Below are 26826 nucleotides of genomic sequence, written 5' to 3'. Positions count from 1 at the left end.
AATCTTCAAAATCCAAAACAAAGAAAACCCCCTCTGGTTTCTCTCAAAAGAAATCAGTTGCAAAATCTACCAAAACTAAATAGGGAAGTGTGAAGGGTAGTGAGATATGTGAGGGACGGGGTGAACATCAAAGAAACCCCAAGGATAAGGATGGAGAGGCAAGTGTACCTAAACCTAGCCACACCACAGTTTCTCAACAAACTGTGGTGATTAATAAGAAAATCAGCTCACTTCTAGTTTCATCCTCCCAAAAGGATATCACTATTGAAACAAGCTCCCAACCAGGAGTACAGGCCAAGAGGGGAAGGGACACAAGCTCACCCCAAACTTATGCCAGAAAGAAGAGATCTAAAACCATTGGGGATGCACAGGGAACATATACAGTGCAAACTGAAGCTAAAGACTCAATCATTGCACCATCTCAAAGTCAATTTGATGTGGTTTCAATAAATGTGGAGTCATAGCCAAAATATTTAGTAATAGAAGCACCACAAACATCAAACTCTCCCACAAATTCTCTGGATGTGGATATGATCAACACATCAATTCCTAATTTCCCTTCTTTAACTCTGTTGGGGAAGCCAAAATCTAGTGCAAGTGAGCATCATCTTTTGGATGATTTGTTGGCTCACTTGCCAATTCTTTCAGGATCTATTGAGACATATGTGCCCAAATTTTCATCAATCTACACGGAGTCTACAATAGTCTCCACTCCAAAATCATTCATTTCTTTTATTCCGGTGGATATTGTTCATCCGTCGGTTAGTGATTGTATCCTGATGGATGTGCCTAACAGCAGTCATCCTTCGGCTAGCTTAACTACTATCCCGATGGATGTTCCTCATCCGTCAGTACTCTCTAGACACACTCAAATTTCAACAATTTTTACAAGTGTAGATGAGTTAGTAGTTGTACAATCACTCTTAGGACTGAGGGAAGGCAGTGAAATGAGTGAGAGGTCAGGTTGCTCCCAGGCAAAAGGAGAGGAAAGGAGTGAACAACTACAGGTTATTTCTTCCAGCCTGGCAAAAGAGAGTGAAAGGAGTTTCACCTTAGAAGGTGATGATGAGGGTGTGTGGGTGGTGAGCCAAGGGGAGCCCTTGATGCAAGAACATAGAGAACATGAGAGAAATGCGGGTATAGGTAACATAAGGATGGACATCATTTTTAGTGAGTCAATGATTGTCAATGATGCAGATGGACAAAAGCTATTTCAGCATGATCAAGCTGTCATAGATTCCATCTCTTTGTATGTTGAGACATTTACTCATCCTATTCCAGCATATCAACTTTTGACTGGACAGGGCAATGAGAATGAAGAAAAGATGCTTAACTTGGTGCATACAACTGAATCAATGCAAAGAGCAAAGGATGTCATCACAGCCATGCCACCTAAAGCTGGTGATGATGTTGACTATGGTATTGGTGAGTCTGAAGACTTCTTTGGAGATGAAGATGATGATGGAGAAGAGTTCATGGAGATAGGGGAGAAGCAAGCCCTAACTCTAGATCAAACATTCCTCCTTGGGTATTTTCTAAAGAGTGTGATGAGCAGCATTTTAAAACAACTCTTTTTCACATCATTCAACAGACACACAATGCTCTTCAAACCACTACCAATGCTAGCACCAAGAAGCTTCTACATGCACACCTCAATTCTCTACAACTACATCAAATTCAAGCTCTTCAACACAACCAAGATGTCACTTCAATCAAAACAGATATTGACCAAGTCAAGAAGAGTGTCTCTGAAATATTGGATGCTACATTTCCAAATACAACAATGCTTGACATCAACAGACAGTTGAGGAGAAATTCTAATCTTGCAACTAAAGTGGATTCCTTGGACACCAGATTGAAAGCAGTAGAAGCCTCTCTCACAGCTATTCATCTACATCAAGCACAACAGACTCAATTGCTACAAAAATTGGTGGTTGCACAAACTTCCACCTCCACTCTACTTGATGATAACAAAAAGGGGGAGAAAGATCCAAACATCCCAGTTAATCAAGGAGATCCAACCAGTGAGGGGGAGCATGTGATAAATGTTCAAATCAGTCAAGTAATAGTTCCAGAAATTATATTGCCAAAGCCACCAGTATTGGACAACATTGATCTGATCCAAATAGCAGCTTCTAAACTTGATTCAAAGATAAATCCCAAGATGCTTGATGTTACAGCTGTTGAGAAGGAACTAGATGAAAAATGGAAGAAGATTGATGCAGATATTCAGAAGAAATTTGGTCAGCTACAGAAATCAGACAAGACTTTTCATCATCATTCTCAAGTCAAGCAAATCTCAGTGAATAAAATAAGTCTAGGTAGCTTGGAAAAAGGGCAAACTTTATGCATCAAATCTCCAAAAGCCAATCTGATTTTGAAGCCAAAAAGGAACTATCCAAAATCATCAGACAAGAATCCCTTGGATCTCATGTTTGAGACTCCAAAACCAGATGAAAAGAAGCTGTTGGCAAGGTCCATAGCATTTTACAAAGATTTATCTGATTCAGTATAAAAGAAGAGAATTGCCAAAATTTACAGGAATGGAAAAGAGATCTGTGTGATGGCTGGTCACCCTCAGTTTGTAGCAGCAAAAAGGGAAGAAAAAGAAAGAATTAAGAAATAAAAGAGGCAAGCTGCTTTAGATGCTAAGAAGCTCAAACAGAAGAAAGAACAAGCTGCTATAGTAGCCAAGCTTCAAGCTGTGAAAGCTGCAACTGAAATCTCTGAAAAAACACCTGTGATTACTGAAGCTCAGGATCAGCAAATACAAAATGAACCTCCACTGAAAAGAAAATTCAGATACAAACTTCATTCCAACAGGAAATTAGACTTCAGTGATGAGGAAATGGAAGACTACATTCCCAAACAGTCTACAACTTCAACTCAAACATCCAAGCCCTCAGAGGTACATGAGGAATTCAAGGTAGATCCATCAAAGAATTTTCATGATGAACCTATAATTCCTAAGGATGAACCAATAGACTAGGAAAATTTGCCAATTCCTGAGATCAATTTACCTATCTTCAACAAGCCAAAGAAAACAAAGATAAGAGCAACCAAGAAGGTCAAGCCTGTGACTTTCAGAACCAAGACCCTAACCAAATCTCAACCTACAGTCAACAAGGGAGATTTTTATACATCTGTGACATCAAGGAGTTTTCATATATAAACCTCTACTTTGATGAATAGGAAGAAGTAAGAGGGATTGATGCTTATAGACATCTTCCTGAAAGACTGGTATTTAAGTACAAGGGAGGGAAAGAAATCACATGGCCTCTTCACAGGATTCTTCAAGAAAGCCAATCTGCACTGATAAAGGTCTTCTCATCTTTCAAGAAAAACTTTGGTTTTAATGTAACTGCAAGGAAATTGGTCCTAAAGAAGATATAAGATCTAAGGAGTGATAAAGCCAATAATGTACTTCCAAGAACTCTAACAATTCCCTTCACAGGAAGAATAGTGCATTTGAGGCCTTATTGGCTGATGGAATTCATGGACAACAAGGGTGTTAGAAAATTCTCCAGACTGGATGACCAATTGAGTATCTCTAGCAATGAGACTCTATTGGAATTGCAAGAAAAGTTGGATCTATCTGAAGCTGATGAACTTGAATTCCACAAACAACTTCAGAATCAAATAGAAGAGAATGACAGGAAGCTTGGGAAGAAATCCATACAATCAAGGAAGTAGAAATCATTTGCTCAGACTAGAGGAGCACCTTGATAATGGTTTTGAGAACTCTTTGTACACTTTGCTTTGTTCAATTTTTAATAAATTTGTAGCAATGCTCAGTTTTATCTACTACCTTTTAATCAGTATATTTAGGGTGTTTTGTTATCAGCAAGTTTCTCTTAATTTATGGCTACAGGTCCAGTAGACATAAATTGGGGGAGATTGTTAGAAATATATTGTGAACTTGATGATAAGTTAAATAAAACTCCTTAGTAGATTTGACTTAGTGAATTTTGTAGCTCTCGACGGATGATCTAATATAGTCCCGACAGATGAACTTTATAGTCCCGATGGATGACAATTTGACATCCATCGAGAGTGTAGATTATGTAACAAATAAGTACTGTAGCACATTTCTGCAAATAACATATTTTAGTCTAGTAGATTGTGTAGGGTTCTCTAAGTCATGTTGACTACAAGATTGATATGCAGAATAGGTTGTATAAGTGAAATACAGTCAAGTGACAGATAGACTCCCGATGGATAATCTACAAGGCTCCCGAAGGATGATCATATTCAAAATAGTTGTTGACGGTGACAACACAGTCACATGCATCGGGTGTTTGCAAAAGGAATGTGGCAGCCTGTTAAGTAGGATTTTGAGAACAAAGAAGCATTACCATTTTCATGCAAATGTGAAGATTTTCAAAGATGCTGGAATAAAGTAGTGAAACAGCATGAAGTTAGACTAGATATGTTTTATTTTATTATCTTGAATTACTATCATGTAACTTGGTAATATAAAAGCTAAGAGTAGCCAGTAGAACAAATAACTAAGCAAGCTTATTTTCAGAGAAACATATCAAGCTATATTTTGTAAGAATTTCTCTGTAGTTTTGTTTGTTCAACTTGTAAAGCAGCTGTGAGCTATTCAAAGCTTCACAGAGTTCTCAATCTGATATATATCTGGTGGATACTTTCAAATCCACCAGAAAGTTTTAAAACTTGTGTTTTATTACTTAGTATTTTGATTTCTATTGTTCTTTTATTCCGCCTTACTGCCAATCAAACACTGTTATATATATTAAGTTAGAACATTTTTAGAATCTCAAAAAGAAGCCAGAATTACATTCAACCCCCCTTGTGTAATTCTTGTTGTATTATAAGGGAATATCATGTATCGACCCCGAGATTCACGATAAATCTAGTCATATATAGGTCATTTTTCATATGTTGATCACATATAAGCTATGTGTGCCGGCCTAGAGCACCAGCTCGCACCAACCCTTCCTGGTCGGGCCATTCTCACCTTACACAAGAAATCATGAAGTAAACTATCATAGCCTCGCTTTGATCTATTTTCAACTTTTCCTTTATGTATTTGTATTTATGATTCGAACCGGCTTCAAGACTTCACAATAGTCCAAGTATGGTAGGTTCCATCCACCTTCTAAATCATGCATGTGAAAGGGTCGGAGTTTCTGCTAGCGAAGTGAGCCAGAGTTCCTGCAAGCAAGAGTGCCGAATTCTCTTAGAGAAAGGAGTCATAATTTATTCGAGATGAGATCCTGAATCTATGAGAGAGGAGTGTCTGAATCTTTTAACGAAGAGAGCTCGAATTCATGAGAGACATGTGCCCGAATTTGTTACAGAGGTGAGTCGATACTCCATCTAGTAATGTGGGCCTGAGCTCCTGTTATGCTTTCCTCGAGTTCATCATTTTTATTAAATCTGTTTAACTCAAACAAGCGACTCAACTCGACTCATTTGAAATTACTAAAATGTGAACTCGTTTACTAACTACATGCTCAAATTACAGCCCCATCGATACTAATCATTAATGAGACTTTTTACTTAAAAGATGATATTTGCTTAGGTTGTAGACTTGAAGTAATCGTTAGAATCTATATATAGTCAAATCAAATAATCTTTTGATATACTATTTTAATATTCTTTTAAGGTTAAGAGAAATAATAATTTCATTAATTAAAAATGCCATTAATTTGTTCATCGAAAAGAATATTTAATTATAGAGGGTAACACTGATTAATGACGTAATCAAATTATTCGGATGTAATTAGGGCTGCACATGGGTCGGGTTGGAGGAGATTTTACAACCAAATCCAATTAAATTGGTTTCAAATTTTTTAACTCAACCCGTCAGATATAAGTTCGTAAAACCTTCCCGTCGTATATCGGTTTGGGTCGGGTTGGGTCGCTTTGCATGGGTTGAATGATCCTATGAAAAAGTTTCAATACTATATATGTAAAACTTACAATTATAGTACTAATATTTAAATTTGATTAAAATTATATTATTAATAATGTATATCATATTGTAAATCATATGCATACCCACAAAAAGTAACCATACATTTGTAAACAAAAATGAATATGCAACTATAAATTGAACAAATAAAATTCTATCATATTAATTAGAAATCTTTGTAATATATTGGAGATGAGGAAAAACAAGATAATACACAACACATTTAAGATATTATAATAGTTATATGAAAATGTATGAGAAAAGGCGTAAATATTTGTCAAACTTAAAAAAAATATATGAAATTATGGGTAATATATTAATGAATTGGGTTGAGTTGGGTTAAGGTGAAAATATTTGTAACCCGTACCGAACCCATTTATGCCTGGTTGACCAAGTAACAACTCGTTTATCATTCGGTTTGCAGTTGAAATTTTCGAGTTAAAAAAAGATTGGGTTGGATCGGTTTGATCGGTTTGCTCAACCCATATACAAACCCTAAATGTAATGCAGGCAGATTATGCATAATAGCTCAACCTAACTCCTTAGCAGTTAGAAAATACATATATTATATTAAAATAGAGTACCTTTGATATGTCACTTTATCAATTTAAATTAAATTGAACCCTTATTTTCCTCTCCTTAAAATATTGCTTACCGCTTACGGAGCAAGCTCCATAACTTATTATGTATTAAAAATAAATTAATTTTCCACTAATTTTTCTCCTCCTTAATTTTTCTTCCTCCACTAGTTTTCTCTTTTCTTCATTTCTATATCTCTTTAATTTTTTATCTTATTTTCTTTTCAATATCATTATAAATCTTTACATGACATATTTGCATAAAATATGAAAGATGTCTATTAAAATATATAATTACTAGTATCGAATTATAAATAATATAATTTAGTATATAAATATGTATATTTTATTATATATATAATATCATCATCAATATATATTATAAATCATATATATTAATTTTTAATTATTAATTCAGTTAAAATAAATATTATAAAATCGGGAAAACGGTTGGATAGCTAAAATTTTAAGAGTTTATCATATGTTGTCCCTGATTTCGACCCCCACTTATCTCAAAAAATTCTTAGAACAAATTCTTATTTGCAAGATTGTAAATTATATTTATGAAAAAATATATTATATAACCGGCATTTGCCGGGAACTAATGTAGCATAAACTGCCATTCATATTGTTGGGTTATTGACTATTCTTTTCAGTCTTATATTTGTTTATCTCAAGCGATAGTCACGTGATAATTATATATAATTATATAAAGGTAGAATCTGCAAATTATATAATTTTTGCAGATCCGATTGAGTACCGATAATCTAAAACTTCAGATCTCATTCGCTTTCTAAATTGAATATACATATTATACTATTATAAGCAAAATACCCTCTATTTGGTAGTCAGTTGCTGTTTGGTACGAAAAATAACAACCGTCAGATCTAAATTCAGAAAGATGAGAACCGTTGAATGCAATAATAAAATATTATTATATTAATATTTAAATTGCTTTCATGAATTCAGGATTCGAACCCCGTCAACAACTTATTATATTTAAACTTTTATATTATTTATTTTAACAATTTATAGGGCTCGGGTCATGTGAATAACATATTATATTATATGTTTTATTTTTAGTCAAGTCTCAAATTATTATAAAATATATATTATTATAACTTATTCTATTCTTCAATTTATTTTTCAACTATTGAAAATTATATTATAAAATATATTATTAAAAACTATCGAATGTTAAAAGCAATCCGTGCATAGTACGGGTTATAGACTAGTATTTTTTATATATATAAAATGATGAAAGAGACACATCCTAACAAACGCTTGTCTCTTTCACATACACACATAATAGAAGAGGAAAAACGCATAATGTATTTAAAATATATACACATTTGATAAAAGAAAAAATCATTGAAACATCACTATCTTCATGGCGTTGTTCTGTCACCGGTAGGATGGCACATGGGTCTCAAATGTTCTTCATTACTACCCAACCTTGCTACCACAACTTGTCTATTTAGTTATCAATGGCATATGCCTTCTGTATTTTGCATATTTGTCCCAAAATAATTGACAGAGAAAGAATGTTTACTAGTAGCTAGATTTAATTACAAGCATCCTCTCAAACATGCCACGTACAAGAATGAATTTGGTCAGTACTTAAGTTAAATAAATGGCTGTTAGAAGAAAGCTCTTCTTAGTTCCAGATATGCTAGAACTTTTAAATCCGTTTTCAAAACTGTTTTAAAATAATAACACGATTGATCATTTTTCTGTAAATAAAATAAACATTGAGTGTATTAATATTCGCCTATATATTGTGTAATTCGTGAACAATTTTAGTATGTGTTACGAGACCTCAACATTGATCATTGGCAATATTATAAAATTTATTAATTTTGCACCTCGAAAATTTTGAAAAAAGGGCACTTTAGACAACGAATATTCACCACGGAACCAGAACTGCTGCATTAGTATGATGCTTCACTGGATAAATTATGCAAATCTGAAGTGGCACTTTCCTTAATTATATGCTTTTTCAGTTTGTCTAAAGTTTAAATTTAATATATTCCATTTTATTCGATCCCAAACAATACCCACGTAACATCAACCAAAAGTCTAGCTAGTGCTTCTTTACTTCATTCTCATTCTATTGGTAAAAAAACAAGTTCACATGAAAGGTTGAAAACACAATGAATCTATTCATTGATAATGTGCCAAGCAAAGCTTATCTTACTGTCCTTCAAATATATGAAAACAAGTGAGAGCATATATATACATAAAACATATATGTAGTACATCACGAGAACAAATCAGTAAATATATTCTGTAGTATATATTGTTGCTTCTCTTTATTATATTCCATGCTCTTGGTAATTCCATCAATGAAAGGCAGATATGACAGCAGTAGAGAAATGGGCCGACAAATCTTATGATAATTGATACATACAATGTAGTCCTATCAAATGAAACTTAGTGTACATTGCCATGGACAACAGGTAACTTGGGAATGATTCATTGCAGTCTTTTCATCAGTTTATGACTTTTAGAGTTTTTTAGTATGTAAACTTATTCAATAAAATTAAATGCCTAAATACTAACATCATTTATGTGCTTTCTTCTAAAAAATTTATAAATTAGTCTTGTGGCTATAGTAAAGAATCTACTGGCAATCTACTGGTATGAGTCCGAACCCTGTCATTGAGTTTAAAGCTTTCTAATATTCCCTACGAACAACAAGGCTAGAGCTTCGAAATTACATGCAGGGGCTAAATTTATCCAAAGACCATGCAATTTATAATTACCTAAATATACACACATAAGCAACTATGCACGATCGTCTGAAGAAAAAAAAATATACAGTCTCCAAAAACGTACCATGTACCATACATCCGAGCACCGCCACTGCTTACAGAGAACAATATAAAAATAGGCTGCTGCGAGAAATGTGAAGATGTTTGTATAAACTATAGCTACCATGTAGTCATGGACATCTGCGGTTACACTTGCACTGTTGCACATTAGCATAGAACCTGTAATAATTATGTTAGCTTATTTTTTGAAGTTCAGACTCTCAACATCACCATCCATTATTTTGAAAAGAGTAAAGGATATCCGGATTGGATCTACAGAAATGGCTAATGATTAATCAAACTAATGGTTAATGGCCCAAAGGCATATAACTGGACTTCTAACTTTGGTTGAACTGTCATTTTCAAGACCTATGCAATGCAACTGTATCACTGTTGATTATATGATGCCATAACTTATTGCCTCGACTACATATGTACAAAAGATTGTGGGCATAAGTCCTCTACTATGTGTGTCCAAGCCTTTAGATTATATACCCTGTAACTACACTTTAGTTGACTACACTACAGGCCTATCACCTTTATAATAATATAATACAATAATTAATTAATAATGACACTGGATTTGCCACAAGAAAAGTATGACATTCATACTGCAATGGAAACTATAGACATTTAGCATTAAAAAAATTAAAACAAAATCAAATATTTCCTAAAACCTAATTTTTAAACTATTTCTGAAATTTTATTGTAGTAGTCAACAGCACAAAGCCATTGCTACAAAAGAATTTTGAACCACTAACAAGGAAGCAGCAGAAATTTGAAATTATCTATGAAGGCTAATGGGAATAGCCTATATACCTATCAAGTTGATATCTGTTAAAAAAGGTAAAAGAAGCAAATGTACATAAAAAGAAATCCCTAAAGCACTATATATTTTCAACTACTTGCGGAAGAAGAATGATCCTCATTACCATAGATGGGTAACACCCAGGCACCAAGAACCCTAAAAACCACCACAAGTGCAATTTGCCTCGAATTGGAGACCCTGCAGAAATTTTAGTTTCTTTCATCTAAATCTGGTTAATCTTTGCCGCTGCTCCCACAACTGAACTATGTAATTTATCTTCTGTAGTTAAAACCCCATTAAAGAAATTGAAGTTAGCAAAGTGACGCTAAGAAGATCTTTCGTCAGCCGTCAACCAGATCAGTTATCATTTACTATTTTAATGCAACCTGTTCTCTAACCCCCAAAACGAGGGACCTTTAATTTTAAGCCTCTTAGGCCCCATCTCCACTGAAGGCAGTTCCCTTGTGGGCTTTGCGATTTCTGGTGGAAACCCATCATATTTTAGGGTTCCACTATGACTACTTACTGCTTCTTCATGTGCCAATTTCTTTGACTTGAAGGAGATGGGTACTCCTTTAGGATACCTATCCCTGAAGGTACTATCATAGGCTTCTTTTGTTTGGATTGCACTTGAACTGGAATCATAGCCACAATTTTCGGTCGCAGTACAGCCCAATAATGTTGCCTCAGCACACCTTCCATTAGGTTGATGCTTCTTCAGCCGCTTAAGCCCCTGAAAGAATCAAAAACAACAATACCATGGTATGTTAAATATTTTTCTATACTGATACTAAAAGAATTAGAACCTGCACTTATCACATAACCAGGTATCAGGTAGAACCAACATAATGTATATGCAGGAAAGAATAAGAAAAATGTGTTTAGCTATACAAGTACACAGTTTATATTTTCACAACTCCAGCTTAGATATAAAATTATAGTTAAATTTCGGTAAGAATAATAATAAGCTGCTTATTCCTTACATATATGATAATCTAGCGACCAGGAGTAGGAGTGTGGGATTGCTAACAGAAACCAATAGCTTTCATATATCAGCATAGACAAAATAAAACTTGCTTATCAATGAAGAAAAATGAATGGATACTCTAAAAAGAGAAAAATATACTAAGCAGCAATATATATTTTTATAGGCAACATGGAGATTTTCTATTTTTGAAATGCCGGTTTACCTGCCGTTCAAAAAGCGGAGAGGGGACATCATTCAAGTTGAAATCATGCATCTTTGAAGAGGATCTCCTTTTAACCCTAAAAATCTCGGAATCAGATTCATCACCACTGTCAGTCGGTTTAACCTTGGAAACATTATATTGAGCCACAGAAAGGTTTTTATTGGTATCCATCAATGAACAAGGAATTGATGCAGCAGATGAAGCCCGTGAAACAGAGACATTCAACACTTCTCTTCTGTGATCCTCTACGGATTTGCACGATTTAGATAGTGGGGAAGAAATAAATGCTGAATCTTGTGTTTGATTATTAGTCTCAGCATATTCCTCGTACAAATCTAGTTTTATCTTGCAATAAGGAGTGTATCCATTATCTTCTGCCCTTGGAAACATCTTAAAGAGCTGATACATATCATCACCTTTCCCAAAATGGCGTTTAAATTCAGAGATTACAATCTCCTCCTGCTCAAACTGTTTCGCTGCAGCTTCCATATCTGAGATATCCTCCCTTAAAAAGAGAATGCGATTGCCGCTGCAAGGTAAGTCGAGTGACTTGACATCTGGATTTGACAAATCAAAATAACAGATATAATTAGCATGGCAACCATATATAAGGCATTACATACATCTACTATTGAAGAATTTGATCAGGAGTCACGTACTGTGGCGAAGGCAAACAGAATGCGGGTGGTCACAGTCGCAGCTAAGATATGCTAAATAGCAGTCGCGTTTGCAGATACTGCAGAGAATAGTTCCATAGGGATTAGGAGAAACATCACAGCATGCTCTTGATTCTATTAAGCACCAACGAGCACGATGTTGGAATCGCATCAAATTTACAAAAGAAGCCTTGATGCTAAGATGAGATTCCAAGTCTGCCGAAGAATAATCTGGATCTTCAATTTCCAAACTCTTAAACAGAATCATTGCTTCTTTGCAGAGCAGCTCCTCATGGGGAAGAAGAGGCATCCTATTAAGAAGTGCATAGCGACGACTAGCAATTGAACCCAAAGAGAACCAATCACCAGTCGCAAAGTTCACTGCCTCTCCACAATTGAAGCCTGAAAATTATCGGATACAGCATAAATTTAGATATCCCCATAAAAAAGTAATTGATTACAAATAGAGGATGATGGCAAGAAGGAAAGAATTATGTTAGATTAGATAAATGCATGCAGGTGCACAGGGAGTGAACTTTTTATTTGTAGGACAACATTTATAGAAATTCCACTTTCAAACGATATTTAATATATGCTTGTAACTACTACTCATAAGAAAGTTGGCATATTGGTTCTTATGTATTTTCAAGTTGCACATAATTTTTTTAAGTTAGCTCACATTTTCTTCAGGTGTATAAGAAGTCTATCTTTTTTCTTTTTATATAAAACAGGAAATGCTAATTGGGAAGAAGAAAGGGGGGGGGGGATTATACCATGACTAAACCCTGCATGATATGCTCTTGGAAATGTTATTATGAATTCCCCAGGCTTCTGCACAGCTTTGTAAACAGGTACGTCATGTTCTAATAAGATATCTGGAGGAAACATAGTTGTCTTCCCCAAAAGTACATCAAAAGCTCCATCCTCTCCATTTGCTGATAGAATATCGTGGGCATATATATGCTCCCGGACCACTTTCTCAAAATCTAAAGCTGCGTGACCTGGAATGCCATACCAAGTTTTTGCTGCCCCGCAGTGATGATAGTTCATGCTGGAAAACGAAAGAATAATAAGCATAAGAGATGGACCTCAGGTGCATAATACATATCCCAAGTTTGTGAACAAACTGTACCTGTACAAGTAATGATCTTCCACATGCCAGGCAAACATACTAAATAGCATCCCAATATACAGCATTGGCTCAGTAACTCCCTGAAATAATCCACATAATGAGAGAGGGAAAAAAAGCAAATAAAAGGTAATTTGAATTTTGATCTAAACGAAAAAGTCATCTGGTTACCGGAATTATCGTCTCAAGAAGGCGCAAAGTAGACTTGGGCAATCGAGACAGTTTCTAAAATCAAAACAAAACGCATAAAACATGAGCTCGTTAATTAAAAAAATGAACCAACTATATAGGTACAAGGTAGTACAACTAAAACATAAGTTAAAGTTTTAAACTTCAAAACTGAAGGCATATTAAAGATTATTATTGTGCATACCAACATATCCCACTATCCAAGGAAGGATGCTAAAAAAAATTACAATAAAAAAATGTAACTTAATGCAAGTTTTACTTAATTAAAGATTTTGTTCTTACCTAAAAACATGCCTAGGTTTCATTTATATTAAAGAAAATAAACTAAATTTAGAGAAACAGTTATCAGCATAATAAATGAAATGAGATCAATACCTTTAAGTTTGAATTGCTTTTACCAAGTTGATCGCTAGGGGAGGATGAGAATGCACTGCCATCAACATCACATGCGTATTCAACACTTTCAGTCTTTCCACAAGCTATTTCCCTCCAAAATTCTCTTTCCATGTATGACGGAGGAAGACATCCAGAACTACAATATCGACGAGAAAATGCCTTGTTCGCCATTTTCTCATAATCTCGAAATGTATAATTCTTTCCACTCATGAAGAAAGTGACCCTATCAGCTGTATCCCACTCAGCAAGACGAAGAGGTTGCACTCTGGTGGTAAACTTGAAACCAGTTTTTTCTTTCATCAAAACAACACCAGCAGGAACAGATGCATTCAGAGGGGATACGATCTTGCATATACCTGGACATTGAAGCGAAGATAAAATCAGTATAAATCAAAATTCTATTCAAAACAGCTCTAAATTCAACTATAATAACATACAATTTCCAATAAAGAACTGCTAATGAAAAAATTCATCTGCAATTGCGTTAACCTTTTGCATCGTTTCAAAAGGAAATTCCTAGAAATGATTCAATGATAAAATTGTACAAACAATATAAAACCTTTCGTATTATATAAGCAGAAAACATGAAGTAAATGAATGCTTGCATCAGTAATGACAAAAATGTTCCAACTTACTATTAATAAAAAACAAATGCATGTTATAATTACTCGATATTTAAAAGCAAAACTGATGCCCATCCAAAAAACAAAATATTTTCTTAGTAACAAGCAATAATTCATCCAATGAGCCACAATATGTAGATATACAATACAAATCATGGCAAATACCATTATGCACGAATCAGTTCAGTTATGGATTGTGTGTCGGTGGGTGTGAGAGAGAGAGGGAGCATCGTTACCGTATTTGGAAGCTTCAGGACCAATCTTCTGCAGATAAACCAAAGGGTCCTCAAATTCCTCTTTACTTGGATAGTAAACAGGACATTCTTCTATTTTATCAATCCACTCGAGATTAGTGGTGTCGAACTTTCCAGCCCTATTTGAGAAAATGTACGCATCATTCCGTAAACCTGCACCACACGATGAAGAAGCTCTAAGAGCATCTCCCCCGCTTCTGGTCATCATATTTCTGGCATGTATCGAATCGTGTGCAGTTTCCAATTTGATTCGCTGAAGCCTCTTATTCTTCAAAAATTCCAATTTAGCTTCCCTCGAAAAACACGCCCTTCCTTCCACCTTCAAAAAACAACCAACACTTTTCAGAAACCGACAAGACTGTTTCTTCTATATTAGGAAGCACCGAAACAGTAAATACACATTAAGTCACTATATGGTAAGAGAGAGTAGCTACTACAAGCTACACATGTAAGAAGCGTAATTGCTTAAAGAACAAATAATTACTCATGGAATTCATAATCCATCAGTCAACCTACATCCTATGTAGACCTTGTAAACTATATTTTTCTCATGTAGTACTACATAAGCAACCACTATTTTAACAGGTTCTTACGGAAGTAAATTTGTCCGTTTTCTGTCATGCTAAGATCCAATCCCTGCATGGAAAGATGTTGCAATTAAACATGCACGTATAAAATGTATAAGAGGAACCCTACCCTCTGCAGAAATACAAAAATAATCAGTGTTTTTCTGAAACACGATTACAACGTGGAATGATAGTTCCCACTTCAAATAACACAGAGCAACAAGACTTCCAGGATAGCCTTATTTCTTCCAGGTCAATCAGTAAAACAAACCAACAACTTTCACCATTATAGTGCAGTACTTAACCGTTTAATGAACTAAGAAGAAAAATAAATTAGCTACATAATTAATAGAGCACATAAGAACACTACATTCACATTCAATCACACAAAGATCTGTAAATCAGCATCAATGTAATTCAATAACAGCCTTTACAAATTCAAAGTCAAACACTCATGGAACTATTCCAATTAGTCTTTTTCATTCCATAAACCACACTTCTCGAAAATCCAAACATAATGCAGCAACGCAAAAAAAACACTCTTCTTAAAAACATAATCCTGTTCCAGAAATTACAGAAAAACACCCACTGTCCCAATTATAGAATCAATCAAATTATTGACTTTAAACAGGACAAATGATTGACTCAAAATTACAATTGAATTCAATGGTCAGCGTGTGTGCAAATAAACAGTGTTATCACATACAGGTCCACATATATAATTTCATTGACCTACACATCCATAAATATTTAACCGGATTAATCCACCGGAAATATGAACCTATATGACCACAACCAGATTAGCAAATACAAAAAAATCACATATAAAAATTTCAAAATTAAATTACATACAACTCAAACAGATACAAATTATTCATAAATTCATCAAAATTCGAGATCCAAATCAAAACACAACAAATACATATAACATATCCAACACATATAAGGCAGCGAGAGAGGGAGAGGGAGAGGGAGAGCGAGAGAGAGAGAGAGAGAGAGAGAGAGAGAGAGAGAGAGAGAGAGATTATACCATATCATGCCAAACAGCACCGCTATTCGCCACGTTCGCAACCTACTAATCACAAAAACACCAAAACGAAGCTCTAGATCACGATCTCAACCACAAATTACAATAAAAACACAATATAATTCACTACATTATGCTATTAACCAATATACACAAAGATCGGACGATTCAACTCACCGAGTCACGAGAGTCGCGCTGGAAAATCAGCGAACTCTTTTAAACCAACAATACGAGTGCGCGGAGCTGGAGAAAACAATCGCCGGAGAATATTCGCCGGCGAAACAAGGCGTTTTCCGGCGAGAAAACGTGGAGGAAAGCGAGAATATCGATGTGTAGGTGTATGTATTGTGTGTATAGGTAGAGGAGAGAGAGAGATTGAGGGAGAGGAGAGAGAAATCAAAACCGAAAAAAGAAGAAAGTGAGAGATAATATATAGGGTCCCCTTTAAGTACTGTAGTGAAGTTGTTATTTATTATTTTTCCTTTTATAAATTGGAATTGTAATTATTGAAGTTTAATTTAATTAATGAAATAGTGAAAATGGGCAAAGAAAGTGTGAGAGGAGTGGTGGTTGTTGAACCAAACGCTGCCTTGCCGGCCTTCTATACGCGTGGTTCGATGTTGGTTCGGGCTTGCAACTTGTTATATAATATTCACTTAATCACGTTTTGTGTGACATAAACTAGGGTTATGTTTGTAGAAAGTTTTATTAAAATTAAGTTTAATTTGGAGAAAGAATCAAAACATTATATTGGATTTATTTTTACTTTTTTTTCATATTAAACACACTCAGTTGTCAATATATTCACCTTGTATTTGACAAATTTCTCGTAAAAAAGAGAGAAAGACATTATTATATTAGTATGATTGTCAAAATAAAAATTGATATCATATTCGTATTTGTAGTTTACTTAAATAAATATGATGAGTTTTTTTGTAAATTTTTTAAAACTCATTTACCATATGAACCTATAAACTAAAACTAAAATAAAAAAAGAAAGGTTAATTATTTAAGGAGACGTTATAAAAAAATACTGCATAATTAGAGGGATATTAAAATGCAACTATGCATACGCTTCTCCTATTGGTTGTTCGTTTATGCTTTACGCTTTCTAGAAATTGGTTGGCCTAATCATTATGGTAGGCTTTGGCTCGGTTTATTCTGTTTAGACTCCGTCAACAACTAGTCTACTAGTCTACATTACCGCGGGAGGAGAGGAACGAGCCAAACTAATATTGGTCTACTTTTTTGGGTTCTGTTTGGTTAGCCTCTTCTTTTCTGTTGCTTTCAAGTACTTTGAAAATTCTATTTCTCAACAATAATTCAAATATTTAATATATCGAAAAATAAATACTTTATTTCAAAGGGCATCTTTGGTGAAATTGTTACTCTGAGTTAGTTGATAAATATGTACCAATCCAATTTATAATCCTGAATAATAATCTGGGTAATTTGGGGATAATTAATCTCATCAAAATTAGTTATATAGAGTAAATAGTTCTATCATATGTTTGTTTAGAAGGATTAAATGTAGTATTGAACTATAATCCTTTAAAATTTTATTATATATTTATTTTGAGAGATAATTTTTGTGATTGAAATACAGTCCTTTTAAATTTTCTAATTCTATATTTTTTCAAGTGATATTACAATAAGGGTAGTATAATCCTTTCAAAAAAGACTTGTAAAGGGAATAAAACAATACATCAATCCCACTAGATATTACAGTGGATTATAGTCTTATTCTATATCCCAATAAAACAAGCTCTTCACTAATTTTAATAAAACAAACATGGGATCGAAAATTTTATAAAATTATAATTATATCCTTACTTAATATTATGAAACAAATATGGTATTACATTTTGTAAATACTTTTTGAACAAAAATCAAAAAATTTCTTAAAATTAAATGTGATTTGAAAATATCAAATTTTAAATATATTGCTTATGAAATTATTTATATAAAAATAATGAGATATGACATAACATTTTTATCTTTAAATTCTTGAGATAGCAATATGTACTCTATGGACTTTTCAATACAATCTTATCCCGTGATCTGTATGCCGTTATCTATAGGCGTTACGTTATCTTGAACGGTCCGCCGATGTTTTGAGTTGCTGTTTAAGACTGCAGCCGGTGGTTTTAGGATGAGTTACATAGTCACTTGTCCGTGTTTAAGTTCTAACTGACACGTATATTTTATGACATACACACACTTTAATGTAGAACTCCCATGTGCCAAATAAGCAGTCTGTTTATGGGAGTAGTTCTCGTACAGACAAAAACACCCTCACCAGAAATGAAAAATCACGTGAATGCCTTCTTTTTTGGTTTAATTGGCTTAGGTAGCAACTCTAGTTGGCGGTTGGGTTGGTCCACCACCTAACCCCTTTATTTCACTCTCCAACTTCTTAAATTACAGATACATACATAAATGTCATGTAAAAAGTAAGAGAGTGATGGTTTATAATATTTTATATTACAAAAAACATGGTTAAATTTATAAATAAATTGATAAAGGTATGAAATGTTTCTATTTTCAAATTGTATAACATTTGTGTAATTATTTTATTCAAATCTGTTATGCTCACATTATACTCATGCTAGTGAAAAATGAACACTAAATATCCTTACAAGTAATGCTTTGAATATGTTGGGATTGAATAGCTAGTGCCAGGGACTTTTAAAAATTAATTAATATTCTATCACAAAATTGTTTTCTAAAAAAGATATCAAAATATAATTCAGTGTTCAAAAAATATTTGAATCCAAAACAAATTCAATTATCTAAATTCCGAAGTCTAACTAGTATGTGAGTTGTACTTGTGCCTTATTGGTAATAATTTTACTCATTGTAAAATTAAAAAAATAGCAAGATCTTGAAATGGATTTGGTTGTGGCCCGTCAAATGATTAATGATGTTATGGAAAGTTTCTTATCCTGTACATGTACAAGACTTGACTTGCCCTCTGCTCTCTGTTGTGAGATGACCTTTGTTACAGTACACACTCGGATAAAACAGAGGACTCCCTCCCTTCCTCCCTCCTAATTATTAGTACTCATTTGTCACATTTTATATCAACCACTTTTTTTTAGTCGTTTCAAAAAGAATGAGCCTTTCATTTATAATATTTATTTAAAATTATTACAACTACATATTCATATAATATACTTATTTTAACACCCACTAACTCATTTTTGTGGTTCACATCAAAGTCAGGCATTAATTTCTTAAAAACCGTGCTAGTCAAACAAGCTCATATATTATGGGACGGAGGGAGTATTATTTTTAAGAGAATGTGCGGCACGTATTTTAAGATAAATAAAAAGTATAATTTTATTACTTTTTATTGGAAATTTTCTTTTTCAAAATAAATATAAAATGTTTAAATTTTTATTCAGAAAAAAATTATAAAAAAAGTTATAGAACTATATTTTATATTCATCTTAAAATACATGTCGAACACTTTGTCAGAAACGATAACAATTGGGAGAGAAGGAGGGAGTGCCAATTTTTGTTGACAGTGGATTAAATATAGTACTAGCATTCTACTATTTAACTTAAAGGTCATTTTCTAACAATTTTATAAACACATAATTCTCTAAATTAGAGACAAGAATCGTAATCATCATATTTAATTATCAAAATGAAACTGAAAATGGAAGCTTACCTGAATCCATAAGGCGATAATTGTGACAGTATCTGAATCTATATAATATTCTTAATTATTGTCTTCCTCAACTAAGTACTTCTTAGATTTTTCTCAATAACTCTATGTGATGGGTAGAAGATAAGTTGTGTAACGTACTATACATATGGGGACTATAACCCTTTTTATATATCACCTAATTAAATCTCTCATCATAATTTAATTGGGTCTGATATTGAGTATTCACTTATTAGGTCTATACAATAAATTAAAATTTAATTGAGTTTTTTATTTGACCACTTCATTTAACCCAATAAAATAAATAGCTAACATGATTAATATATTTATATGTAGCCCATAAAATTATTATTATTATTATTTAAATAATAATAACAATCTCCCACTTGGGCTTCATATGAATCCAGAATTAATAATACAAATCTTTAGTGCGTAACTTTAAGCTATTTATCGTCTTTAGATTTTATCAAAATAATTTGGTCTGTCTGCTATATATGAATGAGATTATGGCAACATTCGTCATAAACTTTAGGTGACTAAACCTTCCATAGTCATCACACAAATATATTTAACGACATAAATCAATGCAGGGATAAGTGACATGGAAATTACATACAATGAGATCTATATAATGTCTATTTCCAACTAGTATTTAGTCAATCTCTAATGAGATTTATTCCAATTTTCGTAACTCAATGTTAAACCACAATAAGAAAATTGAAAAAAAGTAGAGTGAAATTTAATAAAATTTCATCAACTGTTTTATGCAGAACATAAACAACTCAATGTTTATTACATAAAACACCAAAAATACAAACTCCAACTAAACCAAGGTATCACATACGGTAATACCCATATGAGCAGCATGCTCGTGAAAAACCTTAGGTGTTAACGTTTTAGCCAGCGGATCTGCAATCATGGAGTTAGTCCCAATGTGTTCTATCAAAATTTGTCCACTCTAAATCTTTTCTTTAACAACTAAGAACTTAATATCTATATGTTTTGCTTCACTAGTGCTCCTGTTGTTATTAGAATACTTCACTGCTGATTTATTATCATAAAATATTTTTAATGGTCTTTCTACACCATAAAGGATTCGTAAACCAGTGACAAAGTTTAACAGCCATAAAGTTTATTGGATGCCATAAAACATGTTATATAGTCTGCAGCTGTAATATCCCGTAATTTGTAAAATTAGATTAATAATAGAATAATAGAATTAAAAGGATTTAAATTAGACAAAGACTAGGATTTAAAATTAAATTAGTTAATGGGCCTAAAATTTGAATCAGATTCTAATATGGATAACTTGTAGGTTAAGAAATAGGGTTTTGTATTGTTATAAATACATCATATTCGTATTCCTTATTTTTATCATTAAAATTCGTAGGGCTTTTCTATACAAAATTCAGTAATTTTGTAAAATTCGTAGTTAATTCATCGTACACTACACCATATATTGGCTATTGCAAGCCCCAAGTACATTTCTGTTGCATAAAGTGTTGCTGTAGGTCAAATAGTTGCTTATCTGTTGCAATGTTTTATAATATGTTGCATAAGATAGGAAAGTGTTGCAGTGATTTAATGCTTTTTAAATAATATTATAAACAAATAAGCTATTGCAACACGGTTTAAAATATGTTACAATAGCAGTTACACTTTTGGTCAAATTGACCGAAATATTTAGGCGGGTTAGATTGGCGGGCAAAATTAGTACCAAAATTTATTCTATCTCTCTCACTCACAGCTATTCTATCTCTCTCACCCTCTCACAACTATTCTATCTCTCTCGCTCTCTCACAGCACAGGTACTCATCTCTCTCTCTCTCTCGATACTCATCTCTCTCTATACTCATCTCTCTCTCTCTCTCTCGATACTCATCTCTCTCTATACTCATCTCTCTCTCTCTCTCGATACTCATCTTTGTGTTAAAATTGATGATACCTAAAATCGATTTGAGGTATAATACATTTAATTGATTAGAGGTAAAATCGATTATAGATTAAATTGATTCATATAGAAGTTGCATTAGAAGTTGTTGATTATATGTATATATATGTATATATAGCCCACATTTATTTTTTGACATGCATTTTGGCAGGTTATTTGAAGGTTATTTTTATAAATAGCTAAAGCTGTTATTTAATTTGAAGGTTAGATTTTTCTTGCTGTTACTCATTTTTAAATTTTTTTCTTACTGAAATTTGTGTGAAGGCTCTGAAATTTGTGTGTGTGCTCTGTTATTTGAGAGTTTTTATGATCTAGTATAATTTTTGGGTTTCTTGTTAGTTTAAATTTATGAGCTCTGCTTTTTGTTTTAAATTTGTGTTTATGCCCTGTTTTATGATGTTAGTTGAATTTGTTCTAAATTTGTGTTTATGCCCTGCTAGTATAACTCTTTGAATATTTGTTGTCATATTTTGTGTTAACGACCTGTCAAGCATAATAAAGTACTGTTTGTTTGTTTAATTTATTTTTTGTTGAATAATCATGTAGAGAATGGATGTTGAAGGAGAAAAATGGGTAACACTTCCAAGATATAGTGATAAATATAGGATGGGGGTTAAAGCTTTTATTACAAATGCATTTTCTGAATATGCATCAGGAAATGAGTTGAAATGTCCTTGTAGAAAGTGTAGTAATCGTTATTGGTATGGTGAAAGCGTTATAAAGGAACATCTCATCTGCAATGGTGTTTGTCCACAGTCCACTGAATGGATTTATGAAGTGTCAAACCATAAGAATAATGATGTCGATGATAACATGGACAGTGATATAGGTATGGGTTTAGCAGATGAGTTAGAGGCAATGATACGTAACACATATGAGAATTGTAATAATGATAGTGAACATGGAGTTAGAAAGGGACTTGATGACGATGCAAAAAAATTTTACCGGCTTGTTGAGGAGGGTGGGCAGCCTTTGTATCCTGAGTGTCTTAAGTTCACTCGATTAAGTTTCATAGTTAGGCTCTACCAACTAAAGTGTATTCACGGATTTAGTGAGTCAGCATTTAGCGATTTGCTTAAGTTGATTAAGGAAGTTTTCCCAAATTGCAATGTACCATCCTCTTTTAATGCTGCAAAGGGTATGATTAAAGATCTAGGTCTGGACTACCAAAAAATACATGCTTGTCCAAATGACTGCATGTTATTTTGGGGTGAAAATGAAAAACTGGATTTTTGCAAAACGTGTGAAGCTTCAAGATGGAGAGAAGTTGAAAATAAGGATACCGGTAGTGAAAAAAATAATGTGTCAAATTTATTGATTCTGGACTTTTAGGAAAGGTCTTTTTGTTCCCTTCAACTTTTGTGTTTCGTGTTTTCCAAGAAAATATCGTTTATAGGGTCAAAAAGGGTAAATTCATATCTGGTCAGGTTTCGAGGTAAGTTTTCGATCAATCTAGCTAGTGTTTTCAAATTGTATGTTATGCGTTTATATTTGATTATCAAAATATCGGCTAAGTGATGATATATTTGAAAGTATTATGTGTTATATAATATGTATCGATGTACATGTGTGGTGTCTAAATGATAATTTTGGATCTCTGATTTGTGCCATGATTTGTGAAAATATCGAATAAGAAATTAGGACCGTAGTCACCGGGTTGTAGTGGCAGTTTTCTGAAAATTTGAGAACCTTATCACCGCTTTGTAGTGGATGTGGCATGAATTATGGATTTTGAATTATTATTGTTTATGTGTTATGTGTTATGTGTATTGTGTATATCGAATAAGAATAAGAGTGTGTGTCGAAAGTGTTTGTTTCATATATCATATCGTATAGATTATCGTATTTTGTTATATGTGTATGTGTTACTTGGCCAACTAGTTAGATCGATTAGTTTCTTGCTGGGTTGTGTGGCTCATTACTTATAATTTCAGGTTTCGCCTAAGATTCGAGTTAGATAGCATTGAAGTTAGAAGACTTAGAATTGAAGTATATTGACTTTTGGATTTCCGCTTTTAGCCGCGATTTCTTATAGTCACTTTTATAATTGAATTTTGGATTAATAATTGTATTGTGAATTAGTTTTGATTTAGAATTAATAGTCCGGAAGTGCGGGTTGTTACAACTTCCATGGTGGATGAAGCTATGAGCGTCTTCTTGGCAGACCTCCATGAAATTGCTCCATCAGCCAGTAGATAAATATAGCCCGTAGTAGATTTTTTTTTCATCTTTGCATCCTCCAAAGTCAAAATCTGAATATCCAATGATTTCTAGATGATCTGATTTCCTGTATGTGAGCATATAATCTTTTGTTTTCTTCAAATATCGTAAGACTCGTTTCACTGCTTTCCATTGCTCCATTCTCGGATTAGTCAAATATCTTGCCAACATTCCAACAGTGAATGATATGTCAGGATGAGTACAAAGTTGAGCAAATATTAGGCTTCCCATTGTCGATGCATATGGTATCCTTAGCATTTCCCTTATCTCAAATTCATTATTGGGACACTGTTTGAAACTAAATTTGTCTCCCTTAGACACGAATGTATCCATTGGTGCATAATCTTTTATGTCATACCTTTCCAGGACCTTTTCGATACGGCTCTTTTGTTACAATCCAAGAATACCTCGAGAGCGATCTCGATGTATATGAATTCTTGATACAAAATAGGCGTTACCAAGGTCCTTCATCTCAAACTGACTAGTGAGAAATTTCTTGGTATAGTGTAATAAGCCTATATTATCAGTAACAAGTAAGATGTCATCAACGTATAAAAGAAGAAAGATAAATTTGCTCCCACTGAACTTGTGATATACACAATGTTCCACCAAGTTCACTTCAAAATCATATGATGTGATAACATGATGAAATTTGTGATACCATTCACGAGAAGCCTGCTTGAGATCATAGATGGACTTCCTCAATTTACAAACCAAAGTCTTCAGATATCCAATGACAAAGTTTTCTGGTTGCACCATATAAATTATCTCGTCAATATTTCTATTGAGAAACGCCGTCTTTACGTCCATCGGATGTATCTCTAGATCATAATGAGCCACAAGTGCCATAAAAATTCTAAATGAGTCTCTCGTGGAAATCGGAGAGAAAGTCTCATTGTAGTCGATACCTTTTATTTGAGCGAATCCTTTAGCGACTATACGAGCCTTATATCTTTTGATGTTACCACTCGAATCCCTTTTGGTTTTAAATACCCATTTGCAACCAATAAGTTTTTGGCCTTTAGGCAACTCGATAAGATCCCAAGCATCATTGTCTTTCATATATTGCAACTCTTCATTCATGGCATCAATCCACTTTTGAGAGTTAGGACTCCGCATGACTTGTTGAAGATTCACAGGATCATCTTCCCCAATGTCAATTCCATCTTCATGTTCTTGTAGAAAAATAACATAATCATCTAGAATTACGCTCCTTCGCTTTCTAGCAGATATCCTTAGTTGCACTTCTTGTGATTCATGAGATTGTTAAGTTTGCTCAATTGGTTCCTCATGGAAAATTTCAGTGTTGTATTGAACTAGAGGGCCTTGAACAATGATAGGTACCATAATCTGATCATTGCTCTCGGCAGAGTCATAAATAAGATCATGACTATCTTCTTCAAAGATAATACTTTTACCTATATCATCCCTCCCAAAATCAACATCCTTAAAAAATCTTGCATTATCAGTCCCAAAGAAAGATCTAGTAACGGGATCATAAAACTTAAATCCGCGAGTACGTTCCGGATAACCAACAAAATAGCAACTGACCATCCAAGAGTCCGGATTCTTTTCATTTGGACTATATGGCCTTGCATCAGCTGGACAACCCCAAACATGTAGATGCTTAATACTACGTATTTTCTTAGTCCAAAGTTTGTAAGGGGTTTCGGCCACTGTTTAGTTGGAACCCGATAAAGGATATAAATTGCAGTCTTTAGTGCATCTCCCTAAAGTGACTCGGGAAAGGAAGAATGAATTATCATACTTCTCAGTTCTCACCATATCTTTAAGAATACGGGTTCGCCTCTCAACAACACCATTCATATTTGGTTTTCCTAGCATAGTTTAATGAAGGACAATTCCATACTCCTTTAGGAAGTTATCAAAGGGTCATGGACATTGCTCACCTGATCCATCATATCTACCTTAGTATTTACCACCACGATCAGATCTAACAGCTTTAATACTATTATTTAGCTGAAGTTCAACTTCAACTTTATATTCTTTAAATACATACATAGCTTGTGACTTCTCATGTATCAAGTATAGGTAACCATACCTAGAGTAATCATTTATGAAAGTGATAAAATACCGTCGAGCGTTCCAAGAGGCCGTATGGAATGGTCCATATATATCAGTATGAATCAGTTCAAAGATACTTGTAGCTCTATTGGCACCTAACTTTCTCGAGTTTGTTTATTTTCCCTTAATGAATTCCACATAGACTTGAAAGTCACTTAAATCTAAGGGATCGAGAATTCTATCATTCACAAGCCTCTGAATTCTATGTTTAGAGATATGACCTAATCGCTTGTGCCACAGCATAGCAGAATTCTCAGTTAACTTACACTTTGTACCTCTTGCACTCGATTGCAAAATTTCATTATTAAAAACAACAATCGTAAGCATATAAGCAACCACATTTGAATACAAAGAGAAACACACTTCATTATTGAAGAAAAACACACTTTATTATTTCCAAAAGAATAAGTGTAACCATACTTATCCAAACAAGAAATAGAAATAAGATTTCGTATAAAAGACGGTACAATAAATGTCTCAAATAAATCTAAATAAACACCAATTTTTAATAATAATCTAAATGTTCCCACAGCTTCAACTAAAAATTTATTACCGTCGCTCACATAGATGAATCTTTCGGCATCAATTGGTGGTCGGCTCCACATGCAACCCTATATAGATACACTTATGTGAGTAGTAGCACCAGAATATACCCACCAAGTATCCTTAGGTATAGAAGCCAAATTAACTTCAAAACAAACAAAGACAGAAATCTTACCCTTCT

At 33.6% G+C, this 26826-nt stretch overlaps 2 protein-coding genes across 5 annotated transcripts; both read right to left on the bottom strand.

The window, feature by feature from the left end:
* Positions 1 to 10013: 10013 nt before the first annotated feature.
* Positions 10014 to 16723, bottom strand: LOC141671764 (lysine-specific demethylase JMJ13-like). 4 transcript variants are annotated; one of them, XM_074478103.1, is made up of 11 exons: positions 16351 to 16721; positions 16177 to 16221; positions 15174 to 15216; positions 14563 to 14899; positions 13683 to 14059; positions 13290 to 13343; positions 13122 to 13201; positions 12763 to 13040; positions 11993 to 12391; positions 11334 to 11890; positions 10014 to 10876 (listed from the first exon to the last, which is right to left on the bottom strand). In XM_074478103.1, exons 4-11 carry the CDS (start codon positions 14786 to 14788, stop codon positions 10520 to 10522), a joined length of 2328 nt encoding a protein of 775 aa, XP_074334204.1. In that variant the 5' UTR covers positions 14789 to 14899; positions 15174 to 15216; positions 16177 to 16221; positions 16351 to 16721; the 3' UTR covers positions 10014 to 10519. The 4 variants fall into 4 exon arrangements, with proteins under 4 accessions (XP_074334204.1, XP_074334205.1, XP_074334202.1 ...); XM_074478104.1 differs by having other exon boundaries at positions 16177 to 16218; XM_074478101.1 differs by lacking the exon at positions 15174 to 15216 and having other exon boundaries at positions 16351 to 16723.
* A 7258-nt stretch (positions 16724 to 23981) lies between these two features.
* On the bottom strand, positions 23982 to 24350 carry LOC141673455 (secreted RxLR effector protein 161-like). Its single transcript, XM_074480206.1, has one exon. It carries the CDS (start codon positions 24348 to 24350, stop codon positions 23982 to 23984), a length of 369 nt encoding a protein of 122 aa, XP_074336307.1.
* Positions 24351 to 26826: the final 2476 nt, after the last annotated feature.

This window comes from Apium graveolens, chromosome 7 (assembly GCF_009905375.1).
Source record: "Apium graveolens cultivar Ventura chromosome 7, ASM990537v1, whole genome shotgun sequence".
In the NCBI taxonomy this organism is placed as follows: Eukaryota; Viridiplantae; Streptophyta; class Magnoliopsida; order Apiales; family Apiaceae; genus Apium; species Apium graveolens.
Note: the sequence above shows the minus strand (reverse complement) of the source record. Positions and strands in the feature narration are given on the sequence as shown.